General features: G+C 41.8%; 2 protein-coding genes across 2 annotated transcripts; both read left to right on the plus strand.

Annotated features, from left to right (window-relative positions):
- Nucleotides 1-6283: 6283 nt before the first annotated feature.
- Nucleotides 6284-10864, plus strand: LOC138112434 (beta-microseminoprotein-like). Its single transcript, XM_069019550.1, has 4 exons — nucleotides 6284-6392; nucleotides 9043-9142; nucleotides 9527-9629; nucleotides 10499-10864. The coding sequence occupies exons 1-4, from the start codon at nucleotides 6390-6392 to the stop codon at nucleotides 10626-10628; spliced, it is 336 nt and encodes a 111-aa protein (XP_068875651.1). The 5' UTR covers nucleotides 6284-6389; the 3' UTR covers nucleotides 10629-10864.
- Nucleotides 10865-13345: 2481 nt separating this feature from the next.
- Nucleotides 13346-15974, plus strand: LOC138112435 (beta-microseminoprotein-like). The gene is made up of 4 exons (XM_069019551.1): nucleotides 13346-13452; nucleotides 14153-14252; nucleotides 14637-14739; nucleotides 15609-15974. The coding sequence occupies exons 1-4, from the start codon at nucleotides 13450-13452 to the stop codon at nucleotides 15736-15738; spliced, it is 336 nt and encodes a 111-aa protein (XP_068875652.1). The 5' UTR covers nucleotides 13346-13449; the 3' UTR covers nucleotides 15739-15974.
- The last annotated feature ends 2493 nt before the right edge of the window (nucleotides 15975-18467 follow it).

Here is an 18467-nt window from a genome sequence, read left to right on the forward strand (position 1 = left end):
CAGGTCTGGACGTCTTGCAGATCAGTTTCCATAAAAAACCCTGCATGACAGCTACAGAGAACCTGAATTAGGGGAAGCTGTTTATTTGTGATACATACACCAGTCTCTGAGCAGAGAGGACTATGAATGGCACAACAAAAATCTGCTTTCTAGAAGTCCTATACTAAACATTACAGACAGGGTTACAAAAAGCATTTCGTCCTAAAATTCCTTTTAGAGAGAAATTTAGACAGGTTCCATTTAAAGTTTAGAGAAAAGATGGCAGCAAGAAAAATCACTTGCTGTTCCCCTCAGAACTCTCTAAATGATTATTTTACATAAAGGTATCAAAAATCACGTCATCAGGGACTAATCTGCAGATTAAGAACCCGGACACATAAGACTGTACAGAGCTGAGTTCTCTGGTATCTGTGCTTAAAGCCATGCCTTAGCACTTTGTTAAATTCACAAATATTTACAAGGTAAAGAGAATACCACAGCCAGCTTTCCCAATAGCTAACAGAAAGTAAACATGTTTTTATAACCTTAGAACAGGATGCAGACATAGAAAAAAGTCAAATTACAATTAAAAGTTAAGCTTCTGCATCCCACGGGAAAGAACCCCAATACAATTTGTGCATTGTTCTTCATTCTCCCTGCCACTCCATGCTCTCACGCACAGTAGTGCGGTATGTCTTTGTTCAGAGGCAGAGAGATGTGGTTATTCAAGCCCTGCAATTACCAGAATTCCCCAGTCTCCAAGAGATGGTCCCAGCACCTGCATTATCTGCAGGCTGCAAAAAGTCTTGGGGGTGACAAGCAAAGCCAGGGCTTGACGATGCCTCAGACTCTGGTGCACAGTGTCGAAAGGAGTATCTATAGCTAGAAATAAGTACATGTGCTGTCAGTGGATCAGCACAGGAGCCTGAAACCTCCAGGGGAACTTCCCCTTCTGCCTGGTGTTCATTGCTGGTTAATGCAATGACAGAACACACTGGTTGCCTATTGGTGTATTTATTCATTTCAGGGAATTAAAAATCAGCTTTCCTATAAATAATTAATTGTAACTCATAATAATAAGAAATAAGCAGACTAAGATTCCCCATGTCACCTAAAAAGACCTTGCTATACTGAATCAAATGACTTACTGCAATAAGTTGTGCAAGCAGTAGAAAAATAAACAATCTGATAAATTCAATTCAGGTAACTAGAAATTAGGGGTCAAAAACAAAACCCACAGCAAAGAGCTAACCCTCTAAATGAACCTGGACTTGGGCACATGACTTCACTGTTTCACGGTTTGATTCTTCTTTGATCTGAAAAGTTAATCTCTGGTGGTAAAATCATGGGGTTGGAGAACAGGCATTACCCTGGAGTTCCTTGGTGAGGTGTAGGAATACCTGCTATGTGACGAATAGGGAAACTTGACTTCTGTGTTGTCTCTGGTTTCTGCATTCCTCTAGGTAATAAGCTCTGAAACTTGAAATCTCTGACACCTAAGGGAGTCACCCAAAATCATGCATCCAGTCAGCATCAGTATGAAGAATTCAAAAAAGGCTCCTGAATCACAGTCCCATGGTGTTCTACTTCAGTCTTTAGCAAAACTTTGAAATGTGAAACTCATAGGACTAATGAAGTAGTGCTACCCTCCCACTTTGGTAAACAGATCGAGAAATTAATCTTCTGATATTAATTGATGTACCATAGTTGATAAAACAAGATAGAGCCAGAATGACTGTGAATTTATGGTCCAGGTTAGACCCAGGAAAGCCTTTCACCAAGTGTGTGCTTGAGAACAAAGAGTGGCTCCACTGCAGACAGTGGAACTACCCAGAGGGCTCAAACTAAGGATATACGTAAGTGCTTTCCTTGACCCAAGCCCTAAGATCTAATTTGAAGGCTGCGGAAGTTAATGGGCGTTTTCCAGCTTTCCTGAGTAGGTTCAAACTTTTTAAGCTAAAGATTGTGTTTATATCGGAGGTTTAGTTATCTATGTGATTTAATGTGCAAATATTTATCTGCATGATATATCTAAGTTGTATGGAATGAGGAGGGAACTTTGCAAAAAACTTATCCTCTCATTGAGTATTAACCCAGCATGAGGGCACCAGCTTTTTTTGATGGAAGGTGTCATGGTTTAGCATAGTTTGGGGTTTTAGTTAAAGAGAGCTCCATCAGTCACGGAAGTGATTCTTTTGCTAACAGGTGCTTACAGCTTCCTCCAGACCCAATAGAACCACAACTGGCTAGTTTGAATATTGGCAACTTTTTAAAGCCACTTAAGAAGCTTGACACGCCTCTGTGATCCACATTTAAGAACGAACACACCCCGGGAAAGCTCTCTTGTTTCCAGCTTTTGGACAGGTAACTGGGGCCTGTGGCACAGCCCAGTGGGGCCGGGCCGGGCCCTGCTCGGTGCGGCCCGGCCGGCTCAGCCGCGGTGAGGTTGGCTGAGATCTCAGCCGCTTCTGCTCGCTGGACACCCGGCACAGCCCCTCAGTGCGGGCCGGGCCGGGCCGGCCGGGACACAGCCAGCCCGGAGCCTCGGAGCCCTGTGCCATCGCAGGGGGCCCCGCAGCACGGCCAGGCCCTCCCAGTGCGGCCGAAATTCATCTGAGGCCGCTGCCCGGCAAAGCTCATGTGACCAACAGCGCTAAGGGAATTCCAGCTGCAAGGCCTGGCTGAGATTAACCCTTTTAGTGTTGTAAGTTTCCTCCAGAACAGATGAAGCCTGCAGACATCAGTCCTCTCCCAAGTCAGAGAAAAGGTGAAGGCACATGAAGAAAACACCATAAAGACACCAAAGTCAGTGAAGAAGGAAGAGCTGAAACCCCGAGAGAGGAGAAGGAGGAGATGCTTCAAGCTTAGAAGCTGAAATTCTGTTGTAAAGCTATGGTGGTGATGGACTGTGATACATCAGAGTACCCGTTGTAATTTCATGAAAGCGTGGGGGGGTGGAGCGTTCAAACTGCAATTGTGAGCAAAAGTACCTGTACTGAAACAAGCAAATGTTGAAGTAGCTGTGATTTCATGAGAAGCTTGAACAGAGAGAGATGAAAGTGATGAAGACCCTTGCTCCCAGGGAAGAAGAAGACCTCTGTTCCTGGAGATGAAGATGCTTCCAGAGATGGGTGAAGAGAACGTTTGTTTCTGAACAGCTCAACCTTAAAATGGTACCCCATTAGCTCAAGATTGAACCCTCAAAAGCAGTTGTGGGGAAAGCTGTAAGTCGAGGGAAGGGACTTTCACATGTGAGCAGAGAACCAAGCCGGGCGGCTGTCTCGCTGTGACATTGAAGCTATGAGAGAACTGTTTCTTGTGGAGATGTCTCCACAGCATGAGCAAGAGAGACTCCTCTCCTTAAGTGAACTGAAAAAAAGATTATTATAGAGGTGGTAAACTGACTGAAAAAATCTCAAGGGTTGTCTTTTTACATTGTCAGTTGGAGAAGGGAGAAAGGTGGGGGGAAGAGAAGTGTTCTGAAGGTGTAGTCTGACCTTTCTTTCTTTTAGGTTTGTAATAAACTTCTTTATATTCTTTTAAGTTTTGTGCTTGCTTTGTTTTCTCCTAATTCTTACCTCACAGAAGGAAAATAAGGAAGTAATCAATATTTTGAACCAAACCACTACAGTAAGTAAGAACACCAAATCATAGAATGGTTTGGGTTGAAAGGGATTTTAAAGATCATCTAATTCCAACCTCCTGCCATTGGCAGGGACACCTTCCACTAGGCCAGGTTGCTCAAAGCCCCATCCAGCCAGGCCTTAAACACTTCCAGGGATGGGGCATCCACAAGTTCTCTGGGCAACCTATTCCAGTGTCTCACCACCCTCACAGTAAAAAATTTCTTCATAATAACGTATCTTCTCATAATAACAATTCTAAACATGCCATCTTTCACTTTAGAATCATTACCCCTTGTCCTGTCACTGCCCTCCTCATCTTTCCCATAATCTTAACAGAACTCTGCATGCTCTGGTGAAATTAGTGCAGTGCTATGAAAGCAATTACCCTTGGAAGAAAAAGTGTATTAAAAAGAAGAATTCACTGGAGATGTAGCCAGATCTAAGACTTTAGGAAGGGACTAAATTCTCTTAAAGCAAGATCTGAGTATCCTCAAGCAGGAGGTTCAAAGGCACCCAGTGTCAGCCTACCAGCAGACAGTCCACAGCACAGCTGGCAGGGCTCTGGCATCTTTGTCAAGAAATCATTGGCAGAAGAATAAGGTGTTCTGCCTAACAAGCACTTTGAAAGCAAAACCAGTCTTTCTTTGAGGTCTCTATCAAAAAGCCACAAAAGGATTGCCATAAAATTTCCTGTTAAGCCAGGGTGACCTGGTAGTAGCAAAGCCTGCACTTGGCAGGTGAAAGGGAGGGGACACTTTTACAGTGGTACAAGATATAGGATGGTGCACATCACCCATAGTTTCTCTACATTTGTATGAAAGCCTTATATCAAGAGATCTGGGAAAAGACACAATCATCACTGACAGAGTTTGCAAACAATACTTAATGTGCCAAATAATAATTGTCTGGTCACCTTAATGGTGAAATAAACTGTGCTTACTTAGTTCATGCTTTAGACTTTTTTTTTTTGGGGGGGGGGGCGAGGTTTTATCATTTTGAAGGAATAGGATTTTTAAACAACTGTGTAAAGTATAAAATTTGTATTAACAACAGTGCCCGTGAGAAGAATTTAGGGATGGAAAGCAAGTGTTTTCTATCTAGAACAATATGGTGCTTAAGACAGCTGATGAGGTGCCTGGATACATATACAGGAAACACATTATGTCCTTCATAGTATCTGAGGTTGTTTCCACAACACTTACAAGCTTTTATACCTTGTTCTATATTCAGATTTGAAATGAGATACTGTCAGGTTTGAGACTGTGCAGAAATGGGTTACAGGAATGAAAATAAATCTGTGCTACAGAACTGAAGATGAAAACTGCTGTACTCACTTGAGAAAGGTTGTAAGCTGACTCAACACTTTGTAAACATGGACAAGAGGGAGACTTAGATGATAAAGTACTGTTATCTACCATGCCAGAAGCAAAGGATGAGAAATATTTATTGAGTTTTCTCAATGAAAACATGACTATCATGAAACTGAACTTTTAAATGTAGTGATTACATCAGAAAAAAAAAGAAGCCAAGTGTTTAGTCTGAAGATTGAATGCTTACAAACTTTTCATTAATTATGTCTTTCTTACTAAAGAATTATCAAACCTGCATGGACTTCAGCTTTAGCATTTCCTCCAGAGAGGTCATGGAATTATGTTATGATGTACTTTAATTTCTTTTGCTCCGGCTGAATTCTTTGGATTAAATTAATTATTATTAGTACGCAGCAATACATAGTGGACAGGAAAAAATGACAACTTTTCTTGCCACAATTGTAAAGTATATAACTCTGTGTTTAATCTAAGAAAAAAAGCATCGAATGATTTAGCTTATTTTTTCAGAGTCTTTAAAATCATAGGCTAAATTTCCTGTAGCTGATAGTAAGTCACCCACAGAAATGAGTTTTGAATTGCTTGGCAGCATCTGTAATGAAGTATTTTTAAATGTAGGTAGGGACACAGTCAGATATTGCTTCCTGAAAAGAGGATGCAGGAACAAGAGAAAGCAGAGTACTCGATTAGCACTCTGAAATTTATCACTTCTTGGGAAAGTGCACATATAAAAGTGATCATATACTCTATGATTACTCAGGTCAAAGCCTGAGCAGTTCCACAGGAGTAACAACAGGGTTTTGATTTGAGAGGAATTTTTTGTTTTGGTGGAGGAGAAGGAGAAATGTTGCCATGGGATCCAGCTTCAATGTTAAGAGGTTCTGATCCTGGTAATGGCCAAGTACCTTTGGTTGCCTTTCAGTGCACACCACAGCATTAACCATGAGTATGCAAAGATCTGGCAAAAGCTCCACTTGCTATTCATACCTGATGCACTAGTCAGCATGTTCCAGCCCACTGATAGCAGAAAGGATTTCACATGCATTTCTGCCCCACCTAAAAATCACCTAGCTGGATAATATTGTCTACAGCTTAGCTATGAATATTTGTATTCCATCAGAAAGGCTTTTTTCCCTCATCATAATGCTTCCAAGGAATACAGAGTTCTGGACTCAACAATTTACCCAGGTCAGTGCTCTACAAAACCAAACATTTTCTCATTGCCAGCTGGAAAAATTTCAGAGATTTCTTTGGATATTACAAAGGAACTGCATTTACATTGAGCAGATTTCCCCCCTTTCCACTCAACCGCCCGCCCCCCCCGCCCCCCCATTCCCCCATTTAGACCGGAATTGCACAACATAAAGGCACCATAAAATATTTGCTCTCTGATTCCACATAAAGCACTTCAGCTTTTCTGGAAACTTAGAGCTCTCTGGGAGCCTAGCATTCCACAATGGTAAGTCAAAGGTTTAGATTGGTTTGGGCTTTTTGTAAATGGGGATACAGATAGGTACTTGCTTTAAAACTGCAACAGGAGAGCATTTAAGAGAATCACCTGGTTACACATTTTAAATGTGGCTAGATTGCATTTCAAACCTGCAAGATGCAAAGACAGGAAGGCACCTCTGTGAAGATTACTGTGAATTTTGTTCTTTGTATTGTAATTCTTTGCAAGAAACTGTACAGATTATCTCCTAGTCCTTCACTTGCTGTTATCCTTTCCTCAGAGATGTTTGTGAAAATACTCAGAGTTTTGCAAACATTTAGGACCATGCTTTTAAAGCTTATAAATATGAAATACAGTTTAAAATATGCCATTTTACAATGAAAGGAAGTGTATATCTTGTCTGTGTAGTTTTTTCTGCTCTTTTTAGCGGGGGCTGGGGGGGGGTCTCGGGTTCAGGGGGACCAGCCGGAGTCACGATATGAACACCGATGCGATTTGAGCATCGTGCTCCCCTTTATTGTTCACTTACACCAAGTTATACTTTGCAAAGTTCACGCCCCTTTCCCATGAGAAAGCCTCTAAGCAGCGGGGGAGCTGACCAGTGTATACCTTTTCCCAAGGCTGTTCAAGGCTGCCTGCTAGCAGGTGCCTTGCAAGCCTGTCTTCAGCCTGAGGCCCCGTCAGGGGTACTTCTGCAACAGCCCTGGGATGCCCAAGCTCTCCTGGGGTATCTCATGCCCCTGTTCCACAAGGAATTCCTCTACAGCTCTTCACTTTTGATCCCTCAAATGGTGCCCTGTTCCAGCTCTTCAAGCCTCTAAAGGAGTTTGCAGAATCTGAATCAACAGTTAGGCAATGATAAATAGACCGACAAAGTCCTATGGCCTAGTTTTCCTGTAATTTGTGCTCACATAATCCCAAAGGTACAGACATCAAGTACTACCTCTGATGAGCATCATAGGAATGGCCTGGGCTCTACAGAGGGGGCAGTAGTTTCTATATGTTGATTCATAAACAAGGGAAAAATTACCATCTGCTCTTTCTCTGCTTAAACTTTATTTCTAAGTTTATGTTACTTAGCTGGCAAATCATTTAGTTGTTGCAGCATAAAGCCCATTCAGATACCTGATTGAACACCACAGACTTTCACTTATGTTTCTCTTTAGTTTCAGTGGAAGGTCTAAAATTTTGATCTTTAGAGAGAGGAGCATGCCCAAGCTCATCTGACTGGCATTTCCAGGAATGGCATGATAAGCAAAATGTTGGAGGAAAAAAATTATAAAACATTAACAGAAGACAGTGCAACAAATGAAGGATTTTCTATAAAGAGTGACATGGCATGGACTATCTGTGTTATTGCAAAGACTTGACTCAGGCACTACAGAATAGCACACTTTAGTAGTTTTTCAGTCTTTCCCCTTAACTTCTCTCATTCTGGCTATGGTGCTCAGCATGACAATTGTCTCTATTCTAGTCTAAAGCCTCAGGAACTCCATATCATAGAACCACAATGAAAATGAAGCATTACACCCTTCCCAGACCACTCCATAAATCCTCCTCCTCCTTGCTTTCACTACACCATAAATGTCACTCAGTCCTATAAGAAAGCAGGACATCAAGGATTAAAATATCAAGGTTTTTTTCACAGCAGACAGAGGAGTTTCTCCTTGGCTCACCACCTGCCTAAGGCTCAGGATCTTTCAATGTCTTACAGCATTATGATTCAAGTAAGCCAAGGCAGATAGCAGCGCTGCCTAAACCCAAAACCTCTCACTGGTGTTTTAAACCCAGTTTCAAGCAGCAACAGTCTCAGTGACATCAACAGCTTCTGAAGTTTAGAACAGTAACTTGGAAAGACCTACTCATTTTAAAATCCTTTCATGTTAGTCTGCAAGTGCTATCAAGAAAATTTAAATAACTTCCTCCATTGCTTCTCAGTCTCTGGCTATTCCTAAACTTTTGCTTTATCAGCTGGACCAACCCATCAAAATAAACCTGTGCTCTCTCCTGCTTTTCCAGTCCCTCTACCCCAGTATAACAATCATTACAAAGCCATGTAGGCTTTTTGAAAAAAAAGTTGTGGATGTTCAGCAGGTCCGAGGGGACATATCTGAAGCTCTCTCACCGAAGCTTAGCTGTTGCCCCCACTAGACAAAAGGAGGTGCATGCTGTGTCAATTCCCAACCTGTGACTTCATGGTTTGACACGATAGCTCAGGTGATGCTAAGTACAATGTACAGCACTCAAATTTTGTCCAAAGACACACATTTATCTCTCTCTTCTCTGCCCAGCCACCTATGTCAAAAAACCAACTGGAACAGATTTAGATCTGAGATCTCCTCTCCAATGCCAAATGTGACCAAGAGTTTGACAGGGCTTTCAAGTTTGTAATACTATTGAAGTTTTGTGTGATTTCTAGAGATGGGACTTTGGCAGGGAACGATGCTGCTGAGACGGTAATGTCATGCCATTTTGTATCTTCCCACCTAAATGAAAAAGCCATCAATGCAGGGAAATATCTGGAGTGTACTTTTCCACTATTTTCATGTACACATAACGTTATTTCTAATTTTGATTCAGGTTCAGTGACAGCTTTTGAAAACAGAGCTAAGCAATGTGGAATAAAATCCATGGCATAGGCTTTGTGTTTCTTTTACAGAAGAGCTTTCTGGCTTTCCTTATCGCAATGGGCGTCCTAGTGACCCTGGGTGATGCAACCTGCTGGACTAAAATTCACAAGCCAGGGGAGGCCAAAAACGGTAAGAACAAGGAAGGTCCTGTCACCTGATTGCTCTGTGGTAGCTTGGCTCTGCATGGAGCTGCCAGGAAGGGCTCAAAATACAAGGGAGGGGGAAGACATTGGAAAGACACAAATAGGGGCTCCCAGCAGCAAGTTGCCGAAAGTAGGGGAAAAACAAATAACTGAGTATGGTTGCAGCAATATTATTGCTGTTGGTGGTAGGTTGCTATTGCTATTCCAGCACGTAGAGCTCATTCAGGAGTTGACAGAATAAAACCCCAATCCTTGTACTTTACTATTGCCTGGGAGAACATTTTCAGGAAAGCTGAAATAATTCTTCAACTCTTCAGCTTTTAGGTGAAGGCTTAAAGAACATGTTCTGTTTTGGTGCTGTCTTATGCAGGCTGTATGCTGAATGGAAAACTGTATCTCTTTGGACCCATTGAGAGGACAGAAGATTGCTACAGATGCAGCTGCAGTCAAACTGAAATGAAATGCTGTTCCCTGTAAGTTTGAACTTCTTGGTACCATCACTGCCTGTAGGATGACCACAGCTTTCCATTGCTGGGGATAAGTGAGTTTGTAAGGGCACAAGAGAGCCTTTTCTCACCCATGTCACAGAGCTAGTGAAAGCAACGCATAGCACTTGATTGTTTGGATCCTTAGCTGTGTTTGCCATAGCTCATTTTTTGCTGACTGGGAATGGACACAAGCCTTTCTGGGCACATCCAGTTGGTGCTTGCCTTTAAGTTTTTAGGAACTTGTGAACCCATCTTCCACTGCAGTTAAGTCTTTCATTAGCTGAGAAAGTGGGGGTAGGAAGGAGTGACTTAAGTGAAGTTTCTCTAAAGAGCTTATGATGAACTGAATTCCTTTCCTGAGGTGCTTTTCTCCAGTGAATATGCTACCATAGAATGACAAGGCTCAGCTCTGAAGTGTCTCTCCAACATCCTCCTTTCCTCCTCTTCTGCTTTCTCAAAGGTCCAAAATAGCTTGATTATGATCTTTGCCTTTGTTTAAGGGGCACAATCTGTCAGGGAGCAGCCACCACATCTTATGCAAACTGGAAATAATGAAAAATTAATGGGAAAAAAGAGAAAAGATGCCAAGCCTGTGCTTATGTCACACTGCAGAGTGCTGTCCTAGAAATCCCTTTGCTAGTGCTGAGCATCCTGGTACATCTACACAGTTCAGTGCACAGGACATCATTTGAGGCTCTGGAAGCTGCAGCTGCCTGGTAGTCAAGCTAGCTCAGCTGCCCTTAGCCATAGTTTCAGAGCTCTCTCACTCAGCAGTAATCCAAGCTATAATCACTGAACTATTGAAACTTTTATTGCTCTCAAGCTAACATTTGCTTTCTCTTTGCCACTGACAGCTTTTCTACTCCTGTTGCTTATGACAAAAAGAAATGTAAAGTTGTTTTCAACAAAGAGCGCTGTGACTATGACGTGGTGCAGAAGGACGACCCCTCAAAGGAGTGTTTTGTCTATTCTCGTGTGGGCTAACACCTGCTCCAAACCTCTCTGCACTGTGGGATTCCTCTTCTTCCAACAGATGCTTTGCCATCACAGAGAAGCATGGTGACATGGGAAAATCTCATAAAAGAGAGGACTTCAGTAGCTCACTTCTAATCTCCTAATTGTTCTAATTCAGCTTACAAAATGCATAATCATATAAAGTGTCTCATTTCTGTCATTACTGCATTTGTTGACTACAATAAATTGAGATGAAACATCCATAATTGCTTCATACTGATGTTTTGTTTATTGCAGTGACATGGGGAAATGTCACCTTCTTTTAGAAAGAAATGCATTTGGCTCTCTACTCTGACATGCTGTGCACCAGTACCCTGGCACAAGCCACTGTCATGCTTTACAGGTTCTCTTCTAGCCAGGTGTCACAATCTGTTACCATTTTGAGGTGATGCAGTGTTTGGGACATGCTGTACAATGGCTCCTACTCAGGGTGCATAGGACACAACTGGCTGTAGGACTTTTGGTAACACCTGTGCTGCTAACACCTCAGAAAAATCAGTGATGATGAGAGATCATCATCCTATTTCTCCCATTTTTTCCCCTTATTTTCATCAATGAAATCACCAAAACTGGCAGCGACTGTTCTGACAAGCCCTGAAGTTTAAAGCAATGTTAAACTCTGACACTCTGACTTGTCCTCTGCCAAGCCCTGATCCTGAAAGTCTGCACACACTGTGCTGCTTTAGTGGTTCTTGTCCACTCTGAAAAAGAAATCTAGATCAGCCCCTGGAGACATGCTGCTTCATGGCAGCAGAGCTTGAGGTACTAATAATGCAGATTCCTTCTGTCTCCTCAGTATAACAATTCCCCACAATCACAGGGGAATGAAGTTCAGCTTGGAAATCAAATGTCCCACCTGGCAAGGGCTAGTGTCCTAAATCTGCCCACATATATGAGACCAGACAACAAAAGCCTGTTAAATCCTGCTTCTACATGCAGCTCTCCACTCCAGAACTGGGTGTTAAAAAACCACAACAGTCTGTAGTTAACTGTTCCGTGGTTTGAAAAGAGACACACCTTCCAAAAAAGGTGGACTGTTTAATGAAGTTCCATAATCACAAGTCTGTTGTCTTGTGAAAGTATGAGGTTACACACAACTGAGTGTTCTTAGTGCAGGGATCCTCACTTGGCCCCAAAACAAGAGTCAATCTACATTTATTCAGCAGGGGTATTTCCTTCACAAGACAATCCACCTCAAGCTCTGTGAGCCATTATTAAAATCAGAAAGATTTAGTGTGGTGTATTTTCTCTGGCTTTGGTAAGTTGCTTATGAGCTGTGTTTTAAGGCTTTTTAGACCTCCAAATAACATACCTCGGTTTGGGGAAAAAATCCAAGGATTTTGCAAGCACTGGTATTACATGCTTCACCTTTTAAAGTTCTCTGTGCTGCAGACTGGATATCAGTCAACAGCTCTGTGTTTCTCTACAACTGGTTCCTGTAAAGATGAAAAATGTGAGGGGCCAGAATAAAGAGGCAGCTCAGCTTTTTCCAGTATAGACATTTGCATATGCCTTTTAAAGATCTTACTCCCATTCACTGATTCCATCCTATCATTCCTCTAAAGGGAGCAAGTGAAAACAAACATTCTCATGTTGCTTAAGGCTCTAAAGTAAGTTTTGCCCAAAGGGGTTTCATATTCTGCAGGAGAGGAACAGTTTTGAAACTTGTCCTGAATGACTTTTGCTGTTTCATGCTAGCTCATGTCAAAATTACACAGAACACAACCTTAGCTGATACACCTGAAAGAATGTTCTTGCTTACAGAAAAAACAGCCACAGCTTCATAGGGAAGTAATATTTTCAGCATGGAGATCAAGCACTTCCTCCCTAAGTAGCTCACAGAACTGTTTCTTGAGAAAATTTGGTTTTCAAAATTCATGTGTTTATTTAAATTTTATTTATAAAAAGAACGAATTTAATGGATAACAAAAGTTGGAGTTTCCTAATGGAATACTTTTTAATTTGAGACATTGAGAAGTACAGACATCAAGATTAATATCCAGCTTGTTGTAACCCGGAACTATGCCATGCAACATTGAAATGTTTCAGAATTCAAAATCTTTCCCTAGCAAAGCCTCTCAAGTTAAGTGAGGAAGTATTTCTTCTAAAAGTAACGAAAATTAGTTAATTATCTTATATCTTATTTTGGTGGAGGAGAAAGAGAAATGTGGTCATGGGATCCAGCTTCAGCGGAGGCCTCAATGTTAAGAGGTTCTGATCCTGGTAATGGCCAAGTACCTTTGGTTGCCTTTCAGTGCACACCACAGCATTAACCATGAGTATGCAAAGATCTGGCAAAAGCTCCACTTGCTATTCATACCTGATGCACTAGTCAGCATGTTCCAGCCCACCGATAGCAGAAAGGATTTCACATGCATTTCTGCCCCACCTAAAAATCACCTAGCTGGATAATATTGTCTACAGCTCAGCTATGAATATTTGTATTCCATCAGAAAGGCTTTTTTCCCTCATCATAATGCTTCCAAGGAATACAGAGTTCTGGACTCAACAATTTACCCAGGTCAGTGCTCTACAAAACCAAACATTTTCTCATTGCCAGCTGGAAAAATTTCAGAGATTTCTTTGGATATTACAAAGGAACTGCATTTACACTGAGCAGGCTCCCCCCCTTTCACTCACTCACCCGCCCCCCCCCCCGCCCCCCCATTCCCCCATTTAGACCGGAATTGCACAACATAAAGGCACCATAAAATATTTGCTCTCTGATTCCACATAAAGCACTTCAGCTTTTCTGGAAACTTAGAGCTCTCTGGGAGCCTAGCATTCCACAATGGTAAGTCAAAGGTTTAGATTGGTTTGGGCTTTTTGTAAATGGGGATACAGATAGGTACTTGCTTTAAAACTGCAACAGGAGAGCATTTAAGAGAATCACCTGGTTACACATTTTAAATGTGGCTAGATTGCATTTCAAACCTGCAAGATGCAAAGACAGGAAGGCACCTCTGTGAAGATTACTGTGAATTTTGTTCTTTGTATTGTAATTCTTTGCAAGAAACTGTACAGATTATCTCCTAGTCCTTCACTTGCTGTTATCCTTTCCTCAGAGATGTTTGTGAAAATACTCAGAGTTTTGCAAACATTTAGGACCATGCTTTTAAAGCTTATAAATATGAAATACAGTTTAAAATATGCCATTTTACAATGGAAAGAAGTGTATATCTTGTCTGTGTATTTTTTTCTGCTCTTCACTTTTGATCCCTCAAATGGTGCCCTGTTCCAGCTCTTCAAGCCTCTAAAGGAGTTTGCAGAATCTGAATCAACAGTTAGGCAATGATAAATAGACCGACATAGTCCTATGGCCTAGTTTTCCTGTAATTTGTGCTCACATAATCCCAAAGGTACAGACATCAAGTACTACCTCTGATGAGCATCATAGGAATGGCCTGGGCTCTACAGAGGGGGCAGTAGTTTCTATAATATATGTTGATTCATAAACAGGGGAGAAATTGCCATCTGCTTCTTTCTCTCTACAGAAGAGCTTTCTGGCTTTCCTTGTCGCAATGGGCATCATAGTGACCCTGGGTGATGCTTACTGCTTTAATTTACTTCAAATTCCAGGGAGGCCCTACAGAGGTAAGAACAAGGAAGGTCCTGTCACCTGATTGCTCTGTGGTAGCTTGGCTCTGCATGGAGCTGCCAGGAAGGGCTCAAAATACAAGGGAGGGGGAAGACATTGGAAAGACACAAATAGGGGCTTCCAGCAGCAAGTTGCCGAAAGTAGGGGAAAAACAAATAACTGAGTATGGTTGCAGCAATATTATTGCTGTTGGTGGTAGGTTGCTATTGCTATTCCAGCACGTAGAGCTCATTCAGGAGTTGACAGAATAAAACCCCAATCCTTGTACTTTACTATTGCCTGGGAGAACATTTTCAGGAAAGCTGAAATAATTCTTCAACTCTTCAGCTTTTAGGTGAAGGCTTAAAGAACATGTTCTGTTTTGGTGCTGTCTTATGCAGGCTGTATGCTGAATGGAAAACTGTATCCCTTTGGACCCATTGAGAGGACAGAAGATTGCTACAGATGCAGCTGCAGTCAAACTGAAATGAAATGCTGTTCCCTGTAAGTTTGAACTTCTTGGTACCATCACTGCCTGTAGGATGACCACAGCTTTCCATTGCTGGGGATAAGTGAGTTTTTAAGGGCACAAGAGAGCCTTTTCTCACCCATGTCACAGAGCTAGTGAAAGCAACGCATAGCACTTGATTGTTTGGATCCTTAGCTGTGTTTGCCATAGCTCATTTTTTGCTGACTGGGAATGGACACAAGCCTTTCTGGGCACATCCAGTTGGTGCTTGCCTTTAAGTTTTTAGGAACTTGTGAACCCATCTTCCACTGCAGTTAAGTCTTTCATTAGCTGAGAAAGTGGGGGTAGGAAGGAGTGACTTAAGTGAAGTTTCTCTAAAGAGCTTATGATGAACTGAATTCCTTTCCTGAAGTGCTTTTCTCCAGTGAATATGCTACCATAGAATGACAAGGCTCAGCTCTGAAGTGTCTCTCCAACATCCTCCTTTCCTCCTCTTCTGCTTTCTCAAAGGTCCAAAATAGCTTGATTATGATCTTTGCCTTTGTTTAAGGGGCACAATCTGTCAGGGAGCAGCCACCACATCTTATGCAAACTGGAAATAATGAAAAATTAATGGGAAAAAAGAGAAAAGATGCCAAGCCTGTGCTTATGTCACACTGCAGAGTGCTGTCCTAGAAATCCCTTTGCTAGCGCTGAGCATCCTGGTACATCTACACAGTTCAGTGCACAGGACATCATTTGAGGCTCTGGAAGCTGCAGCTGCCTGGTAGTCAAGCTAGCTCAGCTGCCCTTAGCCATAGTTTCAGAGCTCTCTCACTCAGCAGTAATCCAAGCTATAATCACTGAACTATTGAAACTTTTATTGCTCTCAAGCTAACATTTGCTTTCTCTTTGCCACTGACAGCTTTTCTACTCCTGTTGCTTATGACAAAAAGAAATGTAAAGTTGTTTTCAACAAAGAGCGCTGTGACTATGACGTGGTGCAGAAGGACGACCCCTCAAAGGAGTGTTTTGTCTATTCTCATGTGGGCTAACACCTGCTCCAAACCTCTCTGCACTGTGGGATTCCTCTTCTTCCAACAGATGCTTTGCCATCACAGAGAAGCATGGTGACATGGGAAAATCTCATAAAAGAGAGGACTTCAGTAGCTCACTTCTAATCTCCTAATTGTTCTAATTCAGCTTACAAAATGCATAATCATATAAAGTGTCTCATTTCTGTCATTACTGCATTTGTTGACTACAATAAATTGAGATGAAACATCCATAATTGCTTCATACTGATGTTTTGTTTATTGCAGTGACATGGGGAAATGTCACCTTCTTTTAGAAAGAAATGCATTTGGCTCTCTACTCTGACATGCTGTGCACCAGTACCCTGGCACAAGCCACTGTCATGCTTTACAGGTTCTCTTCTAGCCAGGTGTCACAATCTGTTACCATTTTGAGGTGATGCAGTGTTTGGGACATGCTGTACAATGGCTCCTACTCAGGGTGCATAGGACACAACTGGCTGTAGGACTTTTGGTAACACCTGTGCTGCTAACACCTCAGAAAAATCAGTGATGATGAGAGATCATCATCCTATTTCTCCCATTTTTTCCCCTTATTTTCATCAATGAAATCACCAAAACTGGCAGCGACTGTTCTGACAAGCCCTGAAGTTTAAAGCAATGTTAAACTCTGACACTCTGACTTGTCCTCTGCCAAGCCCTGATCCTGAAAGTCTGCACACACTGTGCTGCTTTAGTGGTTCTTGTCCACTCTGAAAAAGAAATCTAGATCAGCCCCTGGAGACATGCTGCTTCATGGCAGCAGAGCTTGAGGTACTAATAATGCAGATTCCTTCTGTCTCCTCAGTATAACAATTCCCCACAATCACAGGGGAATGAAGTTCAGCTTGGAAATCAAATGTCCCACCTGGCAAGGGCTAGTGTCCTAAATCTGCCCACATATATGAGACCAGACAACAAAAGCCTGTTAAATCCTGCTTCTACATGCAGCTCTCCACTCCAGAACTGGGTATTAAAAAACCACAACAGTCTGTAGTTAACTGTTCCGTGGTTTGAAAAGAGACACACCTTCCAAAAAAGGTGGACTGTTTAATGAAGTTCCATAATCACAAGTCTGTTGTCTTGTGAAAGTATGAGGTTACACACAACTGAGTGTTCTTAGTGCAGGGATCCTCACTTGGCCCCAAAACGAGTCAATCTACATTTATTCAGCAGGGGTATTTCCTTCACAAGACAATCCACCTCAAGCTCTGTGAGCCATTATTAAAATCAGAAAGATTTAGTGTGGTGTATTTTCTCTGGCTTTGGTAAGTTGCTTATGAGCTGTGTTTTAAGGCTTTTTAGACCTCCAAATAACATACCTCGGTTTGGGGAAAAAATCCAAGGATTTTGCAAGCACTGGTATTACATGCTTCACCTTTTAAAGTTCTCTGTGCTGCAGACTGGATATCAGTCAACAGCTCTGTGTTTCTCTACAACTGGTTCCTGTAAAGATGAAAAATGTGAGGGGCCAGAATAAAGAGGCAGCTCAGCTTTTTCCAGTATAGACATTTGCATATGCCTTTTAAAGATCTTACTCCCATTCACTGATTCCATCCTATCATTCCTCTAAAGGGAGCAAGTGAAAACAAACATTCTCATGTTGCTTAAGGCTCTAAAGTAAGTTTTGCCCAAAGGGGTTTCATATTCTGCAGGAGAGGAACAGTTTTGAAACTTGTCCTGAATGACTTTTGCTGTTTCATGCTAGCTCATGTCAAAATTACACAGAACACAACCTTAGCTGATACACCTGAAAGAATGTTCTTGCTTACAGAAAAAACAGCCACAGCTTCATAGGGAAGTAATATTTTCAGCATGGAGATCAAGCACTTCCTCCCTAAGTAGCTCACAGAACTGTTTCTTGAGAAAATTTGGTTTTCAAAATTCATGTGTTTATTTAAATTTTATTTATAAAAAGAACGAATTTAATGGATAACAAAAGTTGGAGTTTCCTAATGGAATACTTTTTAATTTGAGACATTGAGAAGTACAGACATCAAGATTAATATCCAGCTTGTTGTAACCTGGAACTATGCCATGCAACATTGAAATGTTTCAGAATTCAAAATCTTTCCCTAGCAAAGCCTCTCAAGTTAAGTGAGGAAGTATTTCTTCTAAAAGTAACGAAAATTAGTTAATTATCTTATATCTTATTTTGGTGGAGGAGAAAGAGAAATGTGGTCATGGGATCCAGCTTCAGCGGAGGCCTCAATGTTAAGAGGTTCTGATCCTGGTAATGGCCAAGTACCTTTGGTTGCCTTTCAGTGCACACCACAGCATTAACCATGAGTATGCAAAGATCTGGCAAAAGCTCCACTTGCTATTCATACCTGATGCACTAGTCAGCATGTTCCAGCCCACCGATAGCAGAAAGGATTTCACATGCATTTCTGCCCCACCTAAAAATCACCTAGCTGGATAATATTGTCTACAGCTCAGCTATGAATATTTGTATTCCATCAGAAAGGCTTTTTTCCCTCATCATAATGCTTCCAAGGAATACAGAGTTCTGGACTCAACAATTTACCCAGGTCAGTGCTCTACAAAACCAAACATTTTCTCATTGCCAGCTGGAAAAATTTCAGAGATTTCTTTGGATATTACAAAGGAACTGCATTTACACTGAGCAGGCTCCCCCCCTTTCACTCACTCACCCGCCCCCCCCCCGCCCCCCCATTCCCCCATTTAGACCGGAATTGCACAACATAAAG

Source organism: Aphelocoma coerulescens, chromosome 6 (assembly GCF_041296385.1).
Source record: "Aphelocoma coerulescens isolate FSJ_1873_10779 chromosome 6, UR_Acoe_1.0, whole genome shotgun sequence".
Lineage (NCBI taxonomy): Eukaryota > Metazoa > Chordata > Aves > Passeriformes > Corvidae > Aphelocoma > Aphelocoma coerulescens.

Bases quoted from the DNA above. Each gene is read 5' to 3' on its own strand.
- LOC138112434 (XM_069019550.1), top strand. The intron at 9,143-9,526 runs GTAAGAACAAGG...TGTCTTATGCAG, and splicing joins GCCAGGGGAGGCCAAAAACG to GCTGTATGCTGAATGGAAAA. The intron at 9,630-10,498 runs GTAAGTTTGAAC...TGCCACTGACAG, and splicing joins GAAATGAAATGCTGTTCCCT to CTTTTCTACTCCTGTTGCTT.
- LOC138112435 (XM_069019551.1), top strand. The intron at 14,253-14,636 runs GTAAGAACAAGG...TGTCTTATGCAG, and splicing joins TCCAGGGAGGCCCTACAGAG to GCTGTATGCTGAATGGAAAA. The intron at 14,740-15,608 runs GTAAGTTTGAAC...TGCCACTGACAG, and splicing joins GAAATGAAATGCTGTTCCCT to CTTTTCTACTCCTGTTGCTT.